General features: G+C 36.0%; 1 protein-coding gene across 1 annotated transcript in view; it reads right to left on the bottom strand.

The window, feature by feature from the left end:
- The window catches only part of LOC143029662 (cytochrome P450 2L1-like), a 71518-nt gene extending 57621 nt beyond the window's left edge, over nucleotides 1-13897 (bottom strand). Inside the window, exons 1-3 of the mRNA XM_076192470.1 lie at nucleotides 13776-13897; nucleotides 9935-10019; nucleotides 9372-9468 (exon numbers count right to left, since the gene is read on the bottom strand). Coding sequence (XP_076048585.1) covers nucleotides 9372-9468; nucleotides 9935-10019; nucleotides 13776-13880 — 287 coding nt within the window. The 5' untranslated portion in view covers nucleotides 13881-13897. The remainder of the gene's footprint in view (nucleotides 1-9371; nucleotides 9469-9934; nucleotides 10020-13775) is intronic.
- Nucleotides 13898-19955: the final 6058 nt, after the last annotated feature.

Here is a 19955-nt window from a genome sequence, read left to right as displayed (position 1 = left end):
GATGGACGTCGAAGATTGGAGTTCTGAAGAAAAAGGGAAATTTTCGTGGATCTCAACGCAAAGGAAGTACCTTATTGTATTTATAGGGAAGGGGAAAGCTCGTGGTGTAGTGGGAAAATGAGAAAAAAGGAGAAGGGGAGGGATTACTGAGGGAAATGGAAGGAAATGAAGAAGGGAAGGACTTGGTCCAGGAGGCCAGGCGTCTTGTAAACAAACGAAGGACCGATGATTTTGGTGAAGGGATTAAGAAAAATGTAAAGATTAGAAATATAGATAAGAGCAGCACAATGGAAGGTGAGTATAATAATAATTTCCAGGGATTTAATGAGGGGGGGGGCGGATACCAACCTCCCCCGATTAGAAAGACTAGAGGAAAAACTTGAACAAATGACCGAACATTGGGAGAATAGGTTCGGTAACATAGCAAAGATTGCACAGCGAGTTGAAATATTGGAAGAACTAGAGAAGGTGAACAAAAACTTAACTAAAGAAATAGAAGAAATAAAAAGACAGTTAAAAGAAGTAAAAGATGAGAATGAGGAATTAAAGAGGAATAATAAAGACAATAAAGAGGCCATAGCAAAAGAAGCACAGGGTTGGAAAAAAATCCAAGAAAACAGTAAAGTTGCATTTACTGACATAATAAAACATCAAATGAAAGAACAAACTGAAGACTCAGTTATTAAAGTGATGAGACAGAAGGAGAATATAGTAAGAGACTTAGCAGATAAAAAGAAATGTATAATTATATTAGGAATGGAAGAGAAACATAACCTAAATAGAACCACAAGAATCAAAGGGGAAAAAGAAAAAGTAAACAGTTTACTAGAATTAGTTCAGGAAGATGAACCTGAAATCATGAAACAAAATGAAGAGATGTATACACTCGGAAAGTATAGCACAGATAAGACGAGACCAATTAAGATTAAATTCAGGTCACAAACGACAGCAGAGAATATCTTAGCAAAAACAGGGAAACTAGCAGCAAGTGAACAATATAAAAAGGTATGGATAAAAAGAGAAATGAATAAAGAGGAAAGAGAGGAGGAAAAAATTAAATGACAAGAAGCTAAGGAAAAAAAAAAAAAGATGAGAACAGAGTCAGAAAAAGAGAAATTCTATTGGAGAGTAGTGAATATGAATGTGAGGAAATGGGACATACTAGAGAAAAACAAAAGGGAAACAGAAAATACAATGGAAGTAGCAGAAAATTAAGGGTGTCTTACACAAATATAGATGGATTAATAACAGGATTGAATGAGCTGAATGATTACCTGAGGGAAAAAGAACCAGACATAATGGGAATTGTAGAAACAAAATTAAAAGGTCCACTACCACCCAACAGTGTAGGCAATGATACATATAATTATTGGATTAGAAACAGAGAGACATAACAAAGGGGTAGAGTTATGTTCCTGACTAAGAAGGATATAAACGTGAGGTGTGTCACATACGGAAAGAGTACAGTAGAGATGATTATGATCAAATTGGAAGACAGAGATAAGAAGAGCAGTAAGTTTGTAATAAACTATGTGCCTCCAAAAACAGCATCGTGGGAAGAGAGTGAACATAAAAGTATGTTAGAAGACACATGGATAACATTAAATAAGATAATGGAAGATGGAGGAAGAATAGTTTTGATGGGCGACTTTAATTGCAAACAAGTCTGCTGGGAAAAGATGACAGTAAAGGGTGGAGACGACTCATGGGGAAATGTTCTACTCGAGATGATTATTGACCATACAATGACACAATGGATACAAGAGAACACTAGGTATAGAAATGAAGAAGAACCATGGAGACTAGACCTAATAATTACATCTGAACCTAAAATTGTGGAAAAGATTGAATATAAGACACCAATAAGTAAAAGTGACCACATATTGATTGAACTGGAACTAAATGAGGAAAAATACATGAAAAGAAATTAACAATATAGAAAAGGAAGAATGATGTATGAAAAAACAAACTTTGATAAAATAAGGGAATTCTTTCAAAAAGAAAACTGGGAAAGAATATACAAAGAAGAAACAACAGTGGAAGAGAAATGGAATATTTTGAATTTTTTTTATAAAAAAAAAAAAAAAAAGGAATGGAAAAATATGTCCCAAGATAAAAGCAAGAAAAAGAGTATGTAAAGTGCTAGTACAACAAAAGTTGTAGGGAGTTAAAGGACAAAAGAGATAATACCTGGACCAAATGGAAGAGACAAAAGACCTGAAAAATGGAAAATATATACTTGTTATAGAAATGAATATGTACAAGCGTGCAGAGAGGAAAAGAGAAAATATGAAAAGGATGTCATAGAAAAATGTAAAGATCAACCAAAACTATTTATATATTTGTAAACAACAAACTGAAAAAAAAACAAGATTTGGAGAAATTAAGACAAGGAGGAGTTGAATACACAGAGGAAATAGAAATGGCAGAAATTATGAACAAGCATTTTAAATCAGTGTTTACAAGTGAGAACATACAACCTGAAGAGATCGAATGGAAAGAGAAAGTCCCCCCTATGAAAGAAATAGAAGTAACAAAGAATGAAATAATGAAACACTTGAGTAATCTTGATGTCAGAAAATCGCATGGACCAGATGAAATAGCAAACTGGATTTTGAAAGAATGCAGGAATGAACTGGCAGACAAAATACATACCATAATAAACAGTTCCTTGAAAGAAGGAAAAGTTCCAGAAGATTGGAAACCGAAGGAGGAATACAGGGCAAACTGCCTAATTGGTTGGAAGACTTTTTGCAAGAAAGAAAAATGAGAGTAGTGATAAGAGACACACACTCAAATTGGGATGAAGTAATAAGTGGTGTTCCACAAGGAACAGTTCTGGCCCCAATAATGTTTGCTATATATATATATATATATATATATATATATATATATATATATATATATATATATATATATATTTGTATATTAATGATATGGATGAAGAAATTAAAAGTTATATGAGCTTCTTTGCAGATGATGCAAAACTATTAAAGAAAGTGAACACGGAAGAAGATTGTGAGTCACTACAGAGCGATCTAGATAAAGTATGGGAATAGAGTAGGACGTGGGAGATGGAGTTCGATACTAAAAAGTGTAGTATAATGGAATTTGGAAAAAGCAAAAACAGAATAACAGGATCATATAAATTGGGAGAAGAAAGAATAAAAAAGTTGAAAATGAGAAGGACCTGGGAGTCATTGTTATGAATAATATTTTACCTGAGAAACGAATAAATACGATTTTTGGTGAAACTTATGATTTAATATGAACAATGAAAGTGGCATTTACATACCTGGATGAAGAAATGGTGAAGAAAATACTAATCACTCTGATAAGACCAAGATTGGAATATGCAGCAACGATATGGTCACCAAGTACAAAAAATTGTAAAAAAAAAACTTGAAAGAATACAAAGAGTAATTACAAAATTGTCACCAACACTCTCAAAACTATCATATGAAGAGAGACTATTAAAGCTTAAACTACAGACACTAGAGCAAAGAAGAGAGAGAGGAGATTTGATAGCTATTTACAGAATCATGAAAGGCATAGAAATTATTGATAGAGAGGACCTAATAAATTGGGATGATAGAAATACAAGAGGACACGGAAAGAAAATCAAGAAAGACAGCTATAGAAGAGATCTGAAAAAGAAGAGCTTTCCTCACAGAGTAATAGACAGTTGGAACAAGTTAGATGAGAAAGTGGTGTGTGCAAAAACAATACATGAATTTAAAAATAGTTTAGATAAAATGAGATATGAAGACGGGACACTACGAGCATAGCTCCCCTTCCCGTAAAATACAACTAGGTAAACACACACACACACACACACACACACACACACACACACACACACACACACACACACACACACACACACACACACACACACACACACACACACACACACACACACACACACAAACACACACACACGACTCGGTGGCGCAGTTGGTAGAGCTTTGAGCTGCCACGAAAGCGGCCCGCAGTTCATGGTTCGAATCCTGCCCAGGGCCGAAATTAATTCGGTACCGCTGCGCATCGGGTCGTTACTCTGACACTCGTGGGCGGGGAGTTGGGTGTGTGTGTGTGTGTGAAAGGTCATAGCATTACCCATAGATCGGACCTACGAGCTCTGAGCTCTCTTCCGGGAGGGAAATAGCTGTCGATCACGAGTCCAACACGTGATCCAAAGACCAAGTGAATACACACACACACACACACACACACACACACACACACACACACACACACACACACACACACACACACACACACACACACACACACACACCAACACTCTCAAAACTATCATATGAAGAGAGACTAGCGAAACTTGAACTACAGACACTAGAGCAAAGAAGAGAGAGAGGAGATTTGATAGCTATTTACAGAATCATGAAAGGCATAGAAATTATTGATAGAGAGAATCTGATAAAATGGTATGATAGAAATACAAGAGGGCACGGAAAGAAAATCAAGAAAGACAGCTATAGAAGAGATGTGAAAAAGAACAGCTTTCCTCACCGAATAATAAACAGTTGGAACAAGTTAGATGAGAAAGTGGTGTGTGCAAAAACAATACATGAATTTAAAAATAGTTTAGATAAAATGAGATATGAAGACGGGACACCACGAGCATAGCTCCCTTTCCCGTAAAATACAACTAGGTAAATACACACACACACACACACACACACACAGATATATATATATATACATATATATACAGACGCTCCTCAACTTACGTTTTAGTTACGTTCCGAACGGCCGAACGTAAGTTGAAAATGAACGTAAGTTGTTACTGTATTATACATCCGTAAATTCTATTACCGTATCGTATAAAACACCCCTAAATCATTAATTACACACATAACATTGTAAAATAATAACATTAATTTCAAATAAATTCAATTCAAGCAACATAAATTGAGATGGTGGAGGAGGAGGGGGAGGAGGAGGAGGAGGCAAAGCACGTTCAGTCTGTCGTTTGTGCCATGTAAACAATGGACGCAGCGTCATGCATAAGTATCGTTTGAACCACGGAGAGCGCGCTAAACTAAAAAAATCACTTTTTTTTTTTTTCAGTCCAAACATAAAATTGAAAAAACGTAAAACGAATGAACGTAGGTAGAGGAGCGTCTGTATATATATATATATATGTATATATGTATATATATATCACACACACACACACACACACACACACACACACACACACACACACACACATATATATATATATATATATATATATATATTTATATATATATATATATATATATATATATATATATATATATCAAGGAGTACTATTACACAGGACGCGCGCACCCAGATTGCTGGCTCTGCTAGCGGAGGCCATTGCTTTCTTTGTAACCTAACATTTTATATTAGACAAATATATCAAAACTAGAAACCTAACATTGTATATAGGACAAATACATCAACTATTGACTTATTCAATGCAGTATAAGTTAACATAAACTTTTATAGTGAAATAATAAACTATTTTTCAGGCACCGTTATGCTTTGAAGTGCCAATTTTAGCCGGACTTAACATGTATTATTGTATGAGGTTAGTAGACAGTTATTTACATTAATCATTATTTACATTTGAGTTCATTGTCTTGAAAAGGAAGACCAATTTGGCTGCCTTCTCATTACCGAGGCGGTTCCTTAATTTTGTGTGAACAAGTCCATAGGAGGAGAAAACTCTTTCAACTCCTGATGATGAGGCTACTGCAGTTAGGAGTTGACGCATTGATAACAAAATATCACTGTCTAACATGGCTGTATGTGAATCCCACCACTCAATAGCTGTTAGGGTCTTGGTCACAGACTTAGTAAACTTGAACGCCTGGAAAGGAGGTGATCTTGCCTGAAACTTCATAATTGCAGGAACAAGTAATGTATATTTCTCATTGGCGTACTCCATAGTAATATTCACCTCTTCTGCACTGAGCATTTTTCCTTGAAGTGCTGGATGAAGCATGTTGGTATGTGAGCTTTGGTGATAAACTGTTCATACCTTTTTTCACCAGTTTTTCAGCTTGTTTATTGTTTGTGAAATGGCCAAGTAATTTCTTCCAAACATCTACCGCTTGAGCAATAGTGCACTTGTCACTCTGTACCTCATCTAGAGCCTTTGCTATTGGCTGCAATCGATCCAGTAATTCCTCACCCGAGCGTTTTAGGCCTAAATTTGATACTTATGTTTCTTTAATATCAATAGCTTCCCTGTTGACTTCACAGATCTTCATTAGAATTGGCCAGTTATTTATATAGGCCTTGAGACAATCTGACATTGTGTTCCACCTTGTGTCCTGGGGCATAACTAGACACCGACCACCTTCCTGCCGATACTTTGAAGCAGCATAATGATTATTTCTAAAATATTTAACTACATGGACCACATGTTGTTTTACATTATCAATCTCAAGGTCATGAGCCAGTAGATTTAGTAGGTGTGCTGCACATTCGTATGTGAGGACGGTATGCTCAGGTTCACTTGATTCCTCCAAGACTTTTCTCATCTTGGTGACATTTGCTGCATTGTCTGTCACAACACTTCCAATGTTACAACCAAAATCTTGTTCAGCCTTCTTGATCGAATTTTGTACAAGTTGTAGAAGATATTCAGCAGTATGAGGTTTCCCTGATGTGTCTATTGTATCAACTAAATAAATCTGACCAGTGGATGTTGTTAGAGTGACACATGTTATGGGCTCATTATGGATATTAGACCACCCATCAATTGAAAGACATACAGTTTCATTATTCAGGTCATCTGCACACTGTTTATATTCCTTTTCATACACAAGATCCAAGTACTTATCAGCAATATCTTTTCTGGATGGAGGAATATAACCTGGCCTCAGGTTCTGAACCATCTTGAGAAACTGAGGATGCTGAACAGGACGAAATGGTGAATTTGTAGCAAATATCATTCTTGCAACTTCTTTGTCGAGATTTTCCTTTTGAGAGGCTGAAGTTTTTATGATAAATCTGTCCATAGATGTTGATGACTTTCTTTTAGATGAAAATGATCTAGCAGAAGTGGCGCCTGTGGAGGAGCTGATAGTGACCTTTTTAATGGTGGAGTCAGGTTTGCAGATAATTCAAGTGGAACCGATGATGAAAGGATTGACGCTGTTGATACAGATCCTGAAATGGAAACAGAAAATTTTAGCATATTGCATAATTTATAAATGAATAAATAAATGAATGAATAGTGTGATTTAGGCTACTTTTGAGTACAGTAGTTATTCTTTTTAGATAATGATCATATTCACACAAGCCACTAAATTATTTGGAAATAATTAACAGGATATGAAATAGGTGGGCTTGGAATTCAACCCACACAGGATTCAGTCCACTTTTAAATTCACTCAAAATAATGGGTTAGTTGGGTTAGGTTAAGCTAAATCCCTTTGGGCTGAATCCCATGTGGGCTGAATTCCAATGGAACCTATGAAATATATTACACAATATTGAATTAAATGAATAACAATCATCTAGGCCCCAAAGTTGAGTGGATACAGTATGTTATAGTGATATAGTCATTACCCAAATTTAGAAGTAATGAAGTTGAAGTAGCATCTCTTTAGGCCTTCACATTTTTATTGCACATGCTCTCCATTGTTCACCACATTTATATAGTTGCGTATGAAAAGGGAGAAATGCACACAATATAAGTAAAATTATTTACCTGGGTCAATTTCTTCTGTATGCTGTGGCTGACCTTGGCATTTATCTGTGTGAGATTTTAATCTTGACACAATGCCCTGTAGTTCCTGGCTGCAGTCTTTGCATTTAGCTCGGTACCATTTGCCAGAAGGAACTACTCTGCCAGGTCCAGAAGACATCCTTCCTGGTTGATTCCAAAGCAGCAACTGACTCAGTGAGAAGCTGCTTACCCAGAACAAGTTTCAACAAGAATCTTGTTGAAACTTGTGGGTTGTACAGTGATATATACTACATGTAGGCTTATACCTTTCCTTGTATACTTGTAGCAAGTCTATTAACACCTTATATTGATATGCTAAAAATGTCCTTTAGGAATCAGATCGCATATCAGATAGCAATCACACAATATTTAACATCTAGAAAAAAAATCTATTTAAATCAAATAAATATGATTAAAAAAAAAAATCGCGAACCCTGGTGTCCACTATACAATAATACATGTTAAGTCCGGCTAAAACTGGCATTTCAAAGCATGACAGTGCCTTAAAAATAGTTTCTTATTTCACTATAAAAGTTTATATTAACTTATCCTGCGTTGAATAAGTCAATAGTTGATATATTTGTCGTATATACAATGTTAGGTTTCTAGTTTTGATATATTTGTCCAAAATAAAATGTTAGGTTACAAAGAAAGCAATGGCCTCCGCTAGCAGAGCCAGGAATCTGGGTGCGCACGTCCTGTGTAATAGTAGTCCTTGGTGTATATATATATATATATATATATATATATACATATATATATATATATATATATACATATATATATATATGTATGTATGTATACACAAGTATCACAAAACACGTGACTACACCGATATGCTGAACACCCCAAGGAAAAGAAAAATTCTTGGAATCCGAGCGCTTTCGTGATATTTTCGCATTTTCAAGGATTATAATAGAATAGATAAGTACGGAGTAAGATTATATATATATATATATATATATATATATATATATATATATATATATGTATGTATGTATGTATATATATATATATATATATATATATATATATATACATACACACACAAGAGAGGGTTAACACATGGAAAGGGTTACCACTTAAGCTAATTATTTCAGGTCAGGTCAACCCTTGAAGGGTAGGGGTGGGTGACCTCATTCCTTACAGTAATTATCGTATATACTCTTGACAATAAATGGGTCAAGTTTGTATAATACCTAAATTGTTATTGAGGAGTTGTTCATGGTCATGTTTGACGATACAGGGTTCTATAATATTTCTTTCAATCCTGTTTTAAAAATTGTACAATTTTTGTTGCATTTCCCCAATCGATCGGACGGTCAAAATCCCTTACATGAGTAAACAAGGCATTAGACTATTGGCCTGTTTTAATGCTATGCTTATGCTGTTTAATTCTTACTTCTAAATCTTTGCTTGTTTGTCCAACATAAAATTTATTGCAATTTAAGCATGGTATTGTATGAACGTATCCCTTAGAATCATTTGGGGAGTTTTTTTTTTTAACAGTAAATTATCACTGTTAAAAATCTACTGATTAAAAAAAAGTCCCTATTTACTTGTCAACAGTTTTCATACCATGTATGGAATATTATTATACATGTATATTTGTTACAACAGTAAGGAATATTCTTACGAAGCAATGTCTCCGAATCTCCTTTGTAGGTTTTTTATTTGTTCTGGAAATGGCAATGTAGAGAATATGTATCCAACAACTGGAAGGCCCCACAGTCCTGCAAACAGAAGTGGTTGATATCATATTTCGTATAGTAATTTTGGTGCTACACTTGGTGGTAAGTTATGGGTTTTATAATCCCACAGTTGACACAAAAATATTAACTGTTTCCTTAAATACTCTGGGGGCATTGATTAATAGAATTTGTTGTACAGTAGTAAATGCTTATAATTATTAGACTCAAGTTTGGATATTCACTTCACAAGGGTAGTCAGTAACTGAGACCTCATTCAGACCAAGATCCACCCTTCAGCTGAAAGTTTAGATTATCTGTGACAGATAAAAGGGAATAAGAGACAGGGGAGAATTTAAAGGAATGCCCATTGAAATAATAGTAGATGAAAAAGATTGGCTATCTACAACCCTGATAGTGTTGTACTGATTTATCTAATTTTGGTTAATTTAATGAGGTTCGCCGAGAAAAGCAATAACATGACCTTATATCGAATTATGCTACAACATACCTGGGGGGAGGTTCTTGGGCTTTGCATCCAGAAAGTAGACACAGACTATGAGAAAGAGCACACTCAGGAGCACCTCAGCCAGCATCTGCAGAAACAAACATTAGACACAGTCTCTGGTTTACAATTTATACAGATTACAGTCAAATTTCATTATAACAGCATCTGATAAAAAAAAATTCAGATATAACGGACTTGATGGGCAGATGTAGCTCTCATTATGATTGTCCTTGTCTATGTAAAACAAGACAATTAAACATATTGGTCTACATCTCTTTTACCTGAGACCCATGGATCACAGGTTCACTGAAGGAGCCACTGAATTGGCCTATAAATCTCTCAAAGAAGAAATGTGTTATTGGGTATGGTCAGAGTAACGCAAAGCAAGATGAGGTGCCGAGTACCTTCAGTATGATGGTTGTGTTTGTGGCAGTTTGGTTCTGTACATATGGAGATCTTCAGAAAGACATACATACATACATATACCAAGGCTTTTTTCCCCTTCCAAGGGAGGTAGCCAAAAAGGGAAAGGCATAAAAACACTCCCACCCATTTCATCCCTAAATACACTCCACACCCCTCCCACCCTTCCTCTCATCTGAGCACCTCCTGGATGACGGGTCATCCCTGCACCCTGCCCACCGCCCTGGGTCAGAAGCAGTGTCGCAAGACACAGTACATCCACAGCAAGGCCGCTTCATTTAATCGGCGACCCCCCCCTCTCCGTCCCCCTTTGCATATAAGGCGAGGACGGGGAGAAATCCCTTCGGGCTGCGTCAAAATTTACTCACACATACTACCCCACCCCCCACCCCCCCGCCCATTCCTCCTCATGCAGTCACAACATCATCCATATACAACCATTCTCCACTCACCTCTGTCTTCTTCAGAAAGACACAGGGAAATAAGTTCGTTGTAAATTAGCTCTGCTATCTACCCAGTTTACGTCAGGAAAACATTAAACCATGGTGCAATGTTGCTGTGATATTACTTCATAAGAAAGACCAGAAAACCGACCGATTAGAAATAAAGGAATTATAATAGATGGTGACAGTTTTGAAGAAGTTAAAGAGATTAATCATTTAAGCCACAGCAATGAAGGTGCCGAGGCGTTTTGTTATCATGGATACTGAGCTACGCTTCAAGGTCATACAGTCATACAGCCACATCTTAAGATTATACTACAACCTTTTGCTATTCATCAACTAGTAGTTGGTGCCATACTCATATCATTATGCACTGCGTTGCAATATATTTGGCAATTAGTATTATACTAAAATATAGAGAAAACAAGACCAGTACTCCACAGGAATATCTATGTACAGACGATGTTTGTCGGAAAACAAATCTTCCCATGTATTTTTGGAGCATTTGAACAATCTGCATCTGCCACAAAGGTCTGTGCTTCTCTCTTACACACACAGACACGCACACCGACGAACCACCATCTGCAATGGACATCTAGAACGAGCTCTGGAGTACAGTGTTTTTTCACTAAGTTGGTGGAAATGCCTAGTTGGTATTGTATGGGAACCACCATCTGGAACCACCATCTGGAATGGACATCTAGAACAAGCTCTGGAGTACAGTGTTTTTTCAATAAGTTGGTGGAAATGCCTAGTTGGTATTGTATGGGAAGGGAGCTTTGTTTATTGTGACTGAAATTATATAATAGAGTAATTTCACTTACTGGTTAAAATATAAAATGGAGGATGATGAAGATAGACAAAAATATAGTAAACCAACAGATAGATGTCTGGAACAAATTGCACGAAACAATAGTGTGTGCAAAAACCATACCAGAATTTAAGAATAAACTAGATGGTGAGAGATACAAAGACGGTCTCTACGAGCATAGCTCCCCTTACCGTATAATACAACTATACTTCTTCCATTATCTGGTGACCCATAGGATGTGGTCGGCAAAACCAGCAGCGTTGGCACGTCTAATTCATCTCCATAGAAAACGGGGGAGACACTGTTTTCTAAATATTTGCATGTATGACTGGTATAATTAAAGAGACTGCAAGTTGACCGAAGACCCGCGGTATAGGTAAACTCACACACGCGATCATTTATGAGGTGTCGATCACGAGTCTAACGCGTGATCCAAGACGACCATGGTGAATCACACACGCTGCGTAGGAAAGCCTACTCTGTGCATTTGGGAGATTTACATGATGCACCTGACTACTAATCACAAGCATTACTGCTGCGTCAGTGCGGTAAAGATAACACAATAGTACAACTTTTCCTAAAAAAAAAAAAAAAATCCTCAAACTTGATTGTTTTGCCTTAAATTATGTTGTATCTACAATGTCACTAGAGCAACCATCAAATACTGCTTCACTAAAGTCGAGAAATATCTCGCAAGATTATTCATCAAAGCGTAGTTTGTTTGGAAACAATATCGCTTCATGTAGTCATCGCTAGAAATCGTGGATGAAATTGCGCCTTAATGTACGCATTGCTTAGAATATCTTGAGTAAATTGAAAACAAGATGAAAGGGAGTGTTGAATGGGAGTGGGATAGGTGAAGGATGAATTGCCTTGGCTGTCCGCCCCTCTTGTAAGGGGTAAAAGTCTTTGGATTGATTGAGAAGGGTTGTGACCCTGAAATGACTGGAGTTGGGTGTTACCCTCTGATGAATAAAATTGCTTGGTGGTAGCCAGAACAAATATAAATGAAATATTACCGCCGTCTACAGCGAAGTACTTTAATGTTTGGCAGTTCGCTGGTGATTCACCATGGCCTTGGATCACGTGTTGGATTCGTGATCGACAGTTATTAACCTCCCGGATGAAAGCTCAGAGCTTGCCAGAGTAGACATGCGCATTACCATTATTATCATCATTATTGCAAATGGTAACTACTATCGTTATCATTATTGCTAGTGTTATTATTATTGATTTTTATAATATAATTATAAATATTAATATTATGAATTATTTATTATTATTATCATTGTTATTATCATTATTATTGTTGTTAGTATTATTATTTTATTGTTACTATTATTATTGCTATTACCATTACTATTCTTGTATTGATCTCTGATACAGTTCTTGTTCAAATTGGATAGCCGATGACGTTCTGACGATTAGTGTAGTTAATCGCTCAAAATTACTTTTTTTTCTTCGTCTTCCTTACAGCAGTGGCGGGTACTAGGGGAGGGATGCTGAGTGGGCTGAAGCTACAGAGTACATTCCTTAACCGTTATCAATATTTACAAAACTCAGCCCCTCATCTACATTTACAAACTTCAGGTTAGCTGTACCCTATTTTTTTTTTTTTTTTTTTTTTTTTTTTAATCCTGGATCCTTTTCTTAGTTCAACGTGCAACAAAATTTTCCAATATTCATTTGTTGGACCAGTGACTGCATATTTCGAGGTTTCTTTCTTCTTATCATTATTATTATAATCATTATTACTATTATCGTACTTCTAAACAGAGAGCGGGGTATAGTTTCTAACGGTGATGCAAGAGCAAATACGGGTGTGTGTGGCTGGGTAGGATACGTGGGAGAGAGCGTCCCAAAAAATCTTTTGAAGGATTGGCCAAATTTCATACTATTTGTTTTGAAACGTCGAACGCGCGAGTCCGAATACACAAAGCGTTGCGGATATAAAACTGAAACTTTTGGCAGAAAATGTTCATCAGTCTGTTGGTTAATGGAAATATATCCCTTAGCTGAATAAAATCGTTTGATGGTAGAGTATGCATGCAAAAGGACACCGCTCCCTAATGACCTAATAGAAGCTGTGACAAGACAGTTTATGTCTGCATGTGGCCATCAGTGTATTCGTGAACACCGTAACTTGTTTTGAACAGAAATACGATACCTTGTGATGACTGCAGTTGCGCTGAAAGGGGTGTGTATGAATGAACTGAAGAACCTCGCTCAAATAAGCATGACTTGGCCTTAGGCCACACGCGACTTCAAGCATGTGATTACAACTATGTTGCCAACTAGGACTACTATAAGCCATTAGTAACTATGGTTGATAGGCTATCAAAGAAAACGTCATTGTTTAAGGAATGCATATGAAATATTTTATTTATGTTTCTATCTAATTGTCTTGCAGCATTGCTTCTGACCTGGGCAGTGGACAGGGGACAAGGATGTCCCTTCAATGTCAAGAAGCTAAAATAAAAATGAAATGGGTGATGGATTGGAGTGGGTCGTGTAAGGGGTGGGGGGGGGGGGGGAAGTGACCTTGGTGCGACAATGGTATGCACAGCCGAAAGATAGAGTGTGTTAAAATACGTGCTGGTGGTCAACTAACTCGCCTCTTTTCCATGTAATGGCGAAACTGCTAAGAAAGGATATAGTAGAGCACCTGAAAAAAATCACTTGCTAAATAATTACCAACACTGGTTAAGAGCAGGGAAATCTTGCCTGACGCAATTATTAGAATATCTAGATGTGTTAGAAAATATGGTGGATGATGGGAGATAGTGCAGATGTTTTTCTTGATTGTCGAAAGGCATTTGATAATGTCCCCCACAACAGACTTTTAGCTAATTTGGAAACTCTAGGAGTGAGAGGAGAAATTTATAGGTGGATACTGGGTTTTCTTGGAAATAGCAAAGGGTTTGAGCCAGGGGAATCTCTTCGGAATGGCTGCAGGTATGGAGTGGCGTTTCACAGGGGAGCATAAATGACATGTTAGATAATATCCAGTGAAAAGAAAAAATCTTCGCTGACTGCAAAAAATTATTATCGGATAAGAGCTGCAGAAGATAGCACGACGCTGAAACAAGATTTGAATGTATTGAAGGAATGGAGCTAAAATTGGTTGGTCCAGTTTAATTAGGAGAAGTATAAAGTTGTGCATATTTGAAGAACAAAGGCTTTAAGTACTATTTGGGACAGAAAGTACTGGAGGAGATACAAGAGGAAATATATCTTGTAGTCATGGTTAACAGTGATCTCAAGCCCTCGAGACAGGTGGCTAAGACTGGTGCAAAGGTTAATACTAGGGCTTGTAAAAAAAGACTATTACATGTCTTGATGTGGATATGATGATGTCTTTATACAAGGCAGCGGTAAGACCGTGTCTTGAGTATTGTGTACAAGCTTGGTCTCCACATATGAGAGGTGACATAAAGAAGCTGGAGAGGTTATCTAGACCGAGACTCAGCACACTTGAAGAATGAAGGATCCGAGGAGATATGTTGGAAACTTACAAAATCCTGAGAGGTGTGGACAAGGTTGGAGGTGAAGAATATTTACAGTTGGTTACCAGAGACTGCCACCCAGAACTAAGAGGTTTTAGTCTCAAGTTAATGAAACCATGCCACCGAACAGTAGAGGAATATTTTTTTTAATTCAATACTGAGGTAGTGAATATGTAGAACAGCCTCACTGAAAATGTGACTGGAGGCACAAACGTAAATATATTTAAAAACAGATATGACCAGTTTGAGACTGTAAGAAATTCTAGAAGAGGCACCCCTTATGAGCTACTCTCTTGCTTCTTTTACTTTCACTAAGGTAAGCATTATTTTTGTGTTCTGACCCATATACCTCATTCTATTTTGCATCCCAGAGAGAATTTTTTTTTTTTTTTTTTTTTTTTTTTACAAATAAATTCAGCAGTAAGTTGGAAACGATATTTTTCTTATAGTTTTTAGCCCTGTTATGAGGTTTCGCGTTATAGGTCTATAGAAGCACTGCACACCCAATAATATATATAATCAATGGGACCTTTCGCAGTCAGGCTCGTAGATTCCTATTAGCGCTAGAATTTTCAATTGTCTCGGATTTCACGAGGCAAAGGGGTGACTTAGCTAATTTGGAAACCGATAAAAAAAAAAAACGACATAAATTGCTGCATAAGTGTATTCAAAATTAAAAACATGACTCTTAATGTTATAATTTTTACTTACTGGTGTGTGATAAGGCTTTGTTAATTTAATTATATGATAAAACTAAAAATAGGTAATTATTTTTACTGAAGTAAGTATGAGCAGTAAAAATAAGAGGATGTTGATTTCGGTTTGTGCATTTCATCTGAGTGTTGAAAAATAATGGATATCACTGTCACGTCCTGTATATGAAGATAATCAGTGAGATAAAAGATAACAACAGTGGTGGCGGACGTACGAGGTGAGCGACGTTTGTGTAAACAATAGCCTGTTAGATGTGCTGGGAGCTATTTTCAAACAAATATGACTAATTTTACGTGTACCGTGGCAGATTGCACGTCAGATTCAAGAAAAAGTAAGAGAAAGACAAACCGTAATCGTACCGGAAAAATTAAGTCTTCGATGCAAAATTATGTTTTCTATACATTACATGGATTTTCCTATTGCTTGGTGCGTTCAAATGAAAGTATAGATCAGTATATGTCCATTGAAGTCGGTAGAAAATGAAAAAATTCTTGGCTTGATACAATTATAGGCTGTTTTACGAATATCATCTGTAATTATAAATAGAGGCTCAAACAATACTGTATGCCGTTTGCAATCATGAAATTAATTGACTTAAATTTCAGACACAATAATGTACAACGATACACCTCTGTAAGCTTATAAAACTTGCCCAAAAAAGTATTTATTTTCCGGCAAGTATTACAAAATCTGGCGGTGTCTGGTATCAAATCGCTCACTGCGAAAGGTCCATTGTAACATTATGTGGCATAGCGTAATTAGCGCATACAGTGGAGTGTATTTACCTAGTTGTAAGATACAGGGAAGGAGAAACGCTCGTTGGGTCTCATCTCCCATTCTCTAATTTTCTAACATACCTAGACTCAAATTCATGTACGGTTCCAATTTAATCTATATTTTTGACTTCCTATTATCATATATAGATTTGAACTCATGTATTGTTTGAACTTGGGCTATATTACCTTCTAAGCTATTCCACATATTCATACATCTATATTGAAAACTGTATTTCTTCACATCCTTTCGACATGTGGTCTTTCTTAATCTATTTCCATGACCTCTTAAAGCCCTCTCATCTTTAATTAGGAGATCTCTTCTGTCAATACAATCTATCCCCATTACCTGAAAACTGTAACCATATCACCTTTCTCTTCGATCTTTCAATGTTGGTAGACTTATACGATTTAATGTGATGGGAGACTGTTGAAAATATAGGCGTTAGGCGTGCAGATCGACGAACAGTCACAATCACCTATGGGCCAGGCTAGTCGCGATACGAAAGATGAAAAAAAAAAAAAAAAAAAAACATAAATTGAACGTATAATAATAACAATATTAACTGATGGAGTAAAAAAAGACTGGAGACGGGGAATCGGTTTTCACATGATTGACAAATGTGTGATTACATTTTTCACCTGTAATGTATATATATATATATATACATATATAGATATATATATATATATATATATATATATATATATATATATGTGTGTGTGTGTGTGTGTGTGTGTGTGTGTGTGTCTGTTTATGTGTGTGTGTTTGCATCTGCATGTGTTTGTGTGTGGAAGTTTGTGTTTGTGTGTGTATGTGTATCTACCTTGTTGTATTTTACGGAAAGGGGATCTACGCTCGTGGTGTCCCGTTTTCATATCTCATTTTATCTAAACTATTTTTAAATTCATGTATTGTTTTTGCACACACCACTTTCTCATCTAACTTGTTCCAACTGTCAATTACTCTGTGGGGAAAGCTGTTCCTTTTCAGGTCGCTTCTATAGCTGTCTTTTTTTATTTTCTTTCCATGTCCTCTTGTATTTCTGTCATCCCATTTTATCAGATTATCTCTATCAGTAATTTCTATGCCTTTCATGATTCTGTAAATAGCTATCAAATCTCCTCTCTCTCTTCTTTGCTCTAGTGTCTGTAGTTCAAGTTTTGCTAGTCTCTCTTCATATAATAGTTTTGATAGTGTTGGTGCCAATTTTGTAATTACTCTTTGTATTCTTTCAAGTTTTTTTATACATTTTTTTGCACTTGGTGACCATATCGTTGCTGCATATTCCAGTCTTGGTCTTATCAGGGTAATTAGAATTTTCTTCACCATTTCTTCATCCAGGTATGTAAATGCAACTTTGATTTTTCTTATTAAGTTATAGGTTTCTCCAAAAATCTTATTTATATGTTTCTCAGGTGACATATTATTCATAACAATGACTCCCAGGTCCTTCTCATTTTCTACTTTTTTTATTCCTTCTTCTCCCAATTTATATGATCCTGTTATTCTGTTTTTACTTTTTCCAAATTCCATTATACTACACTTTTTTGTATTGAGCTCCATCTCCCACTTCCTACTCCATTCCTGTACTTTATTTAGATCTCTCTGTAGTGATTCACAATCTTCTTCCGTGTTCACTTTTTTCAATAGTTTTGCATCATCTGCAAAGAAGCTCATATAGCTTTCAATTCCTTCATCCATATCATTAATATATATAGCAAACATTATTGGGGCCAGAACTGTTCCTTGTGGAACACCGCTTATTACTTCATCCCATTTTGAGTGTTTGTCTCTTATCACTACTCTCATTTTTCTTTCTTGCAAAAAGTCTTCCATCCAATTTAGCAGTTTGCCCTGTATTCCTCCTTCAGTTTCTAATTTCTTAAGCAACTTCTTATGTGGTACTTTGTCAAAAGCTTTTTTTAGGTCTAGAAATGCACAATCAGCCCATCCATCTCTTTCTTGTATTATATCTATTAGCCTTGAATAGAAACATATTAAATTGGTGACGCATGATCGTCCTTGTCTGAATCCAAATTGCCTTGGATTTAGCACGTTTTTTTTTTTTCTAAATATTTTACCCATCTATTTTTGACAATTCTTTCACAAATTTTTGCTATTGTACTTGTTAGAGAGACTGGCCTATAGTTGGTAGGGTCTTCTTTATTTCCCCCTTTATATATAGGTACTATATTTGCTTTTTTCCAATCTTCTGGAACTTTACCTTATTTCAAGGAACTGTTTATTATGCTATGTATTATGTCTGCCAGTTCATTTCTGCATTCTTTCAAAATCCAGTTTGCTATTTCATCTAGTCCATGCGATTTTCTGACATCAAGATTACTCAAGTGTTTGAATATTTCATTCTTTGTTACTTCTATTTCTTTCATAGGGGGGACTTTCTCTTTCCATTCGATCTCTTCAGGTTGTATGTTCTCCCTTGTAAACACTGATTTAAAATGTTTGTTCATAATTTCCGCCATTTCAGTTTCCTCTGTGTATTCAACTCCTCCTTGTCTTAATTTCTCCAAATCTTGTTTGTTTTTCAGTTTATTGTTTACAAATCTGTAGAATAGTTTTGGTTGATCTTTACATTTTTTATGACATCTTTTTCATATTTTCTCTTTTCCTCTCTGCACGCTTGTACATATTCATTTCTATAACAAGTATATATTTTCCATTTTTCTGGTCTTTTGTTTTTCTTCAATTTGGTCCAAGCTTTGTCTCTTTTGTCTTTTATCTCCCTACAACTTTTATTGTACCAGCACTTTACATATTCTTTTTCTTGTTTTTGTCTTGGGACATACTTTTCTACTTTTTTATAGATGTTTGTCCAAATATTCCATTTCTCTTCTACTGTTGTATCTTTGTGTATTCTTTCCCAGTTTTCATTTTGGAAGAATTCTCTTATTTTATCAAAGTTTGTTTTTTCGTACATCAATCTTCCTTTTCTATATTGTTCATTTCTTTTCATGTATTTTTTCTCATTTAGTTCTAGTTCTATCAATATGTGGTCACTTTTGCTTATTGGTGCCTGGTATTCTATCTTTTCCACAATTTTAGGTTCTGATGTAATTATTAGGTCTAGTCTCGATGGCTCTTCTTCATTTCCATACCTAGTGTTCTCTTGGATCCATTGTGTCATTGTGTGGTCAATAATCATCTCAAGTAGAACACTTCCCCATGAGTCTTCTCCACCCTTTACGGTCATCTCTTCCCAGCATATTTCTTTGCAATTATAGTCGCCCATCATAACTATTCTTCCTCCATCTTCCATTATCTCGTTTAGTGTTATTCTTGTGTCTTCTAACATGCTTTTATGTTCACTCTCTTCCCACGAGGCTGTTTTT

This window comes from Oratosquilla oratoria, chromosome 11 (genome assembly GCF_046742065.1).
Source record: "Oratosquilla oratoria isolate Oo_2021 chromosome 11, ASM4674206v1, whole genome shotgun sequence".
NCBI classification, from domain to species: domain Eukaryota; kingdom Metazoa; phylum Arthropoda; class Malacostraca; order Stomatopoda; family Squillidae; genus Oratosquilla; species Oratosquilla oratoria.
The sequence above is the reverse complement of the archived record's forward strand: the minus strand, read 5'-3'. Positions and strand labels throughout refer to the sequence as shown.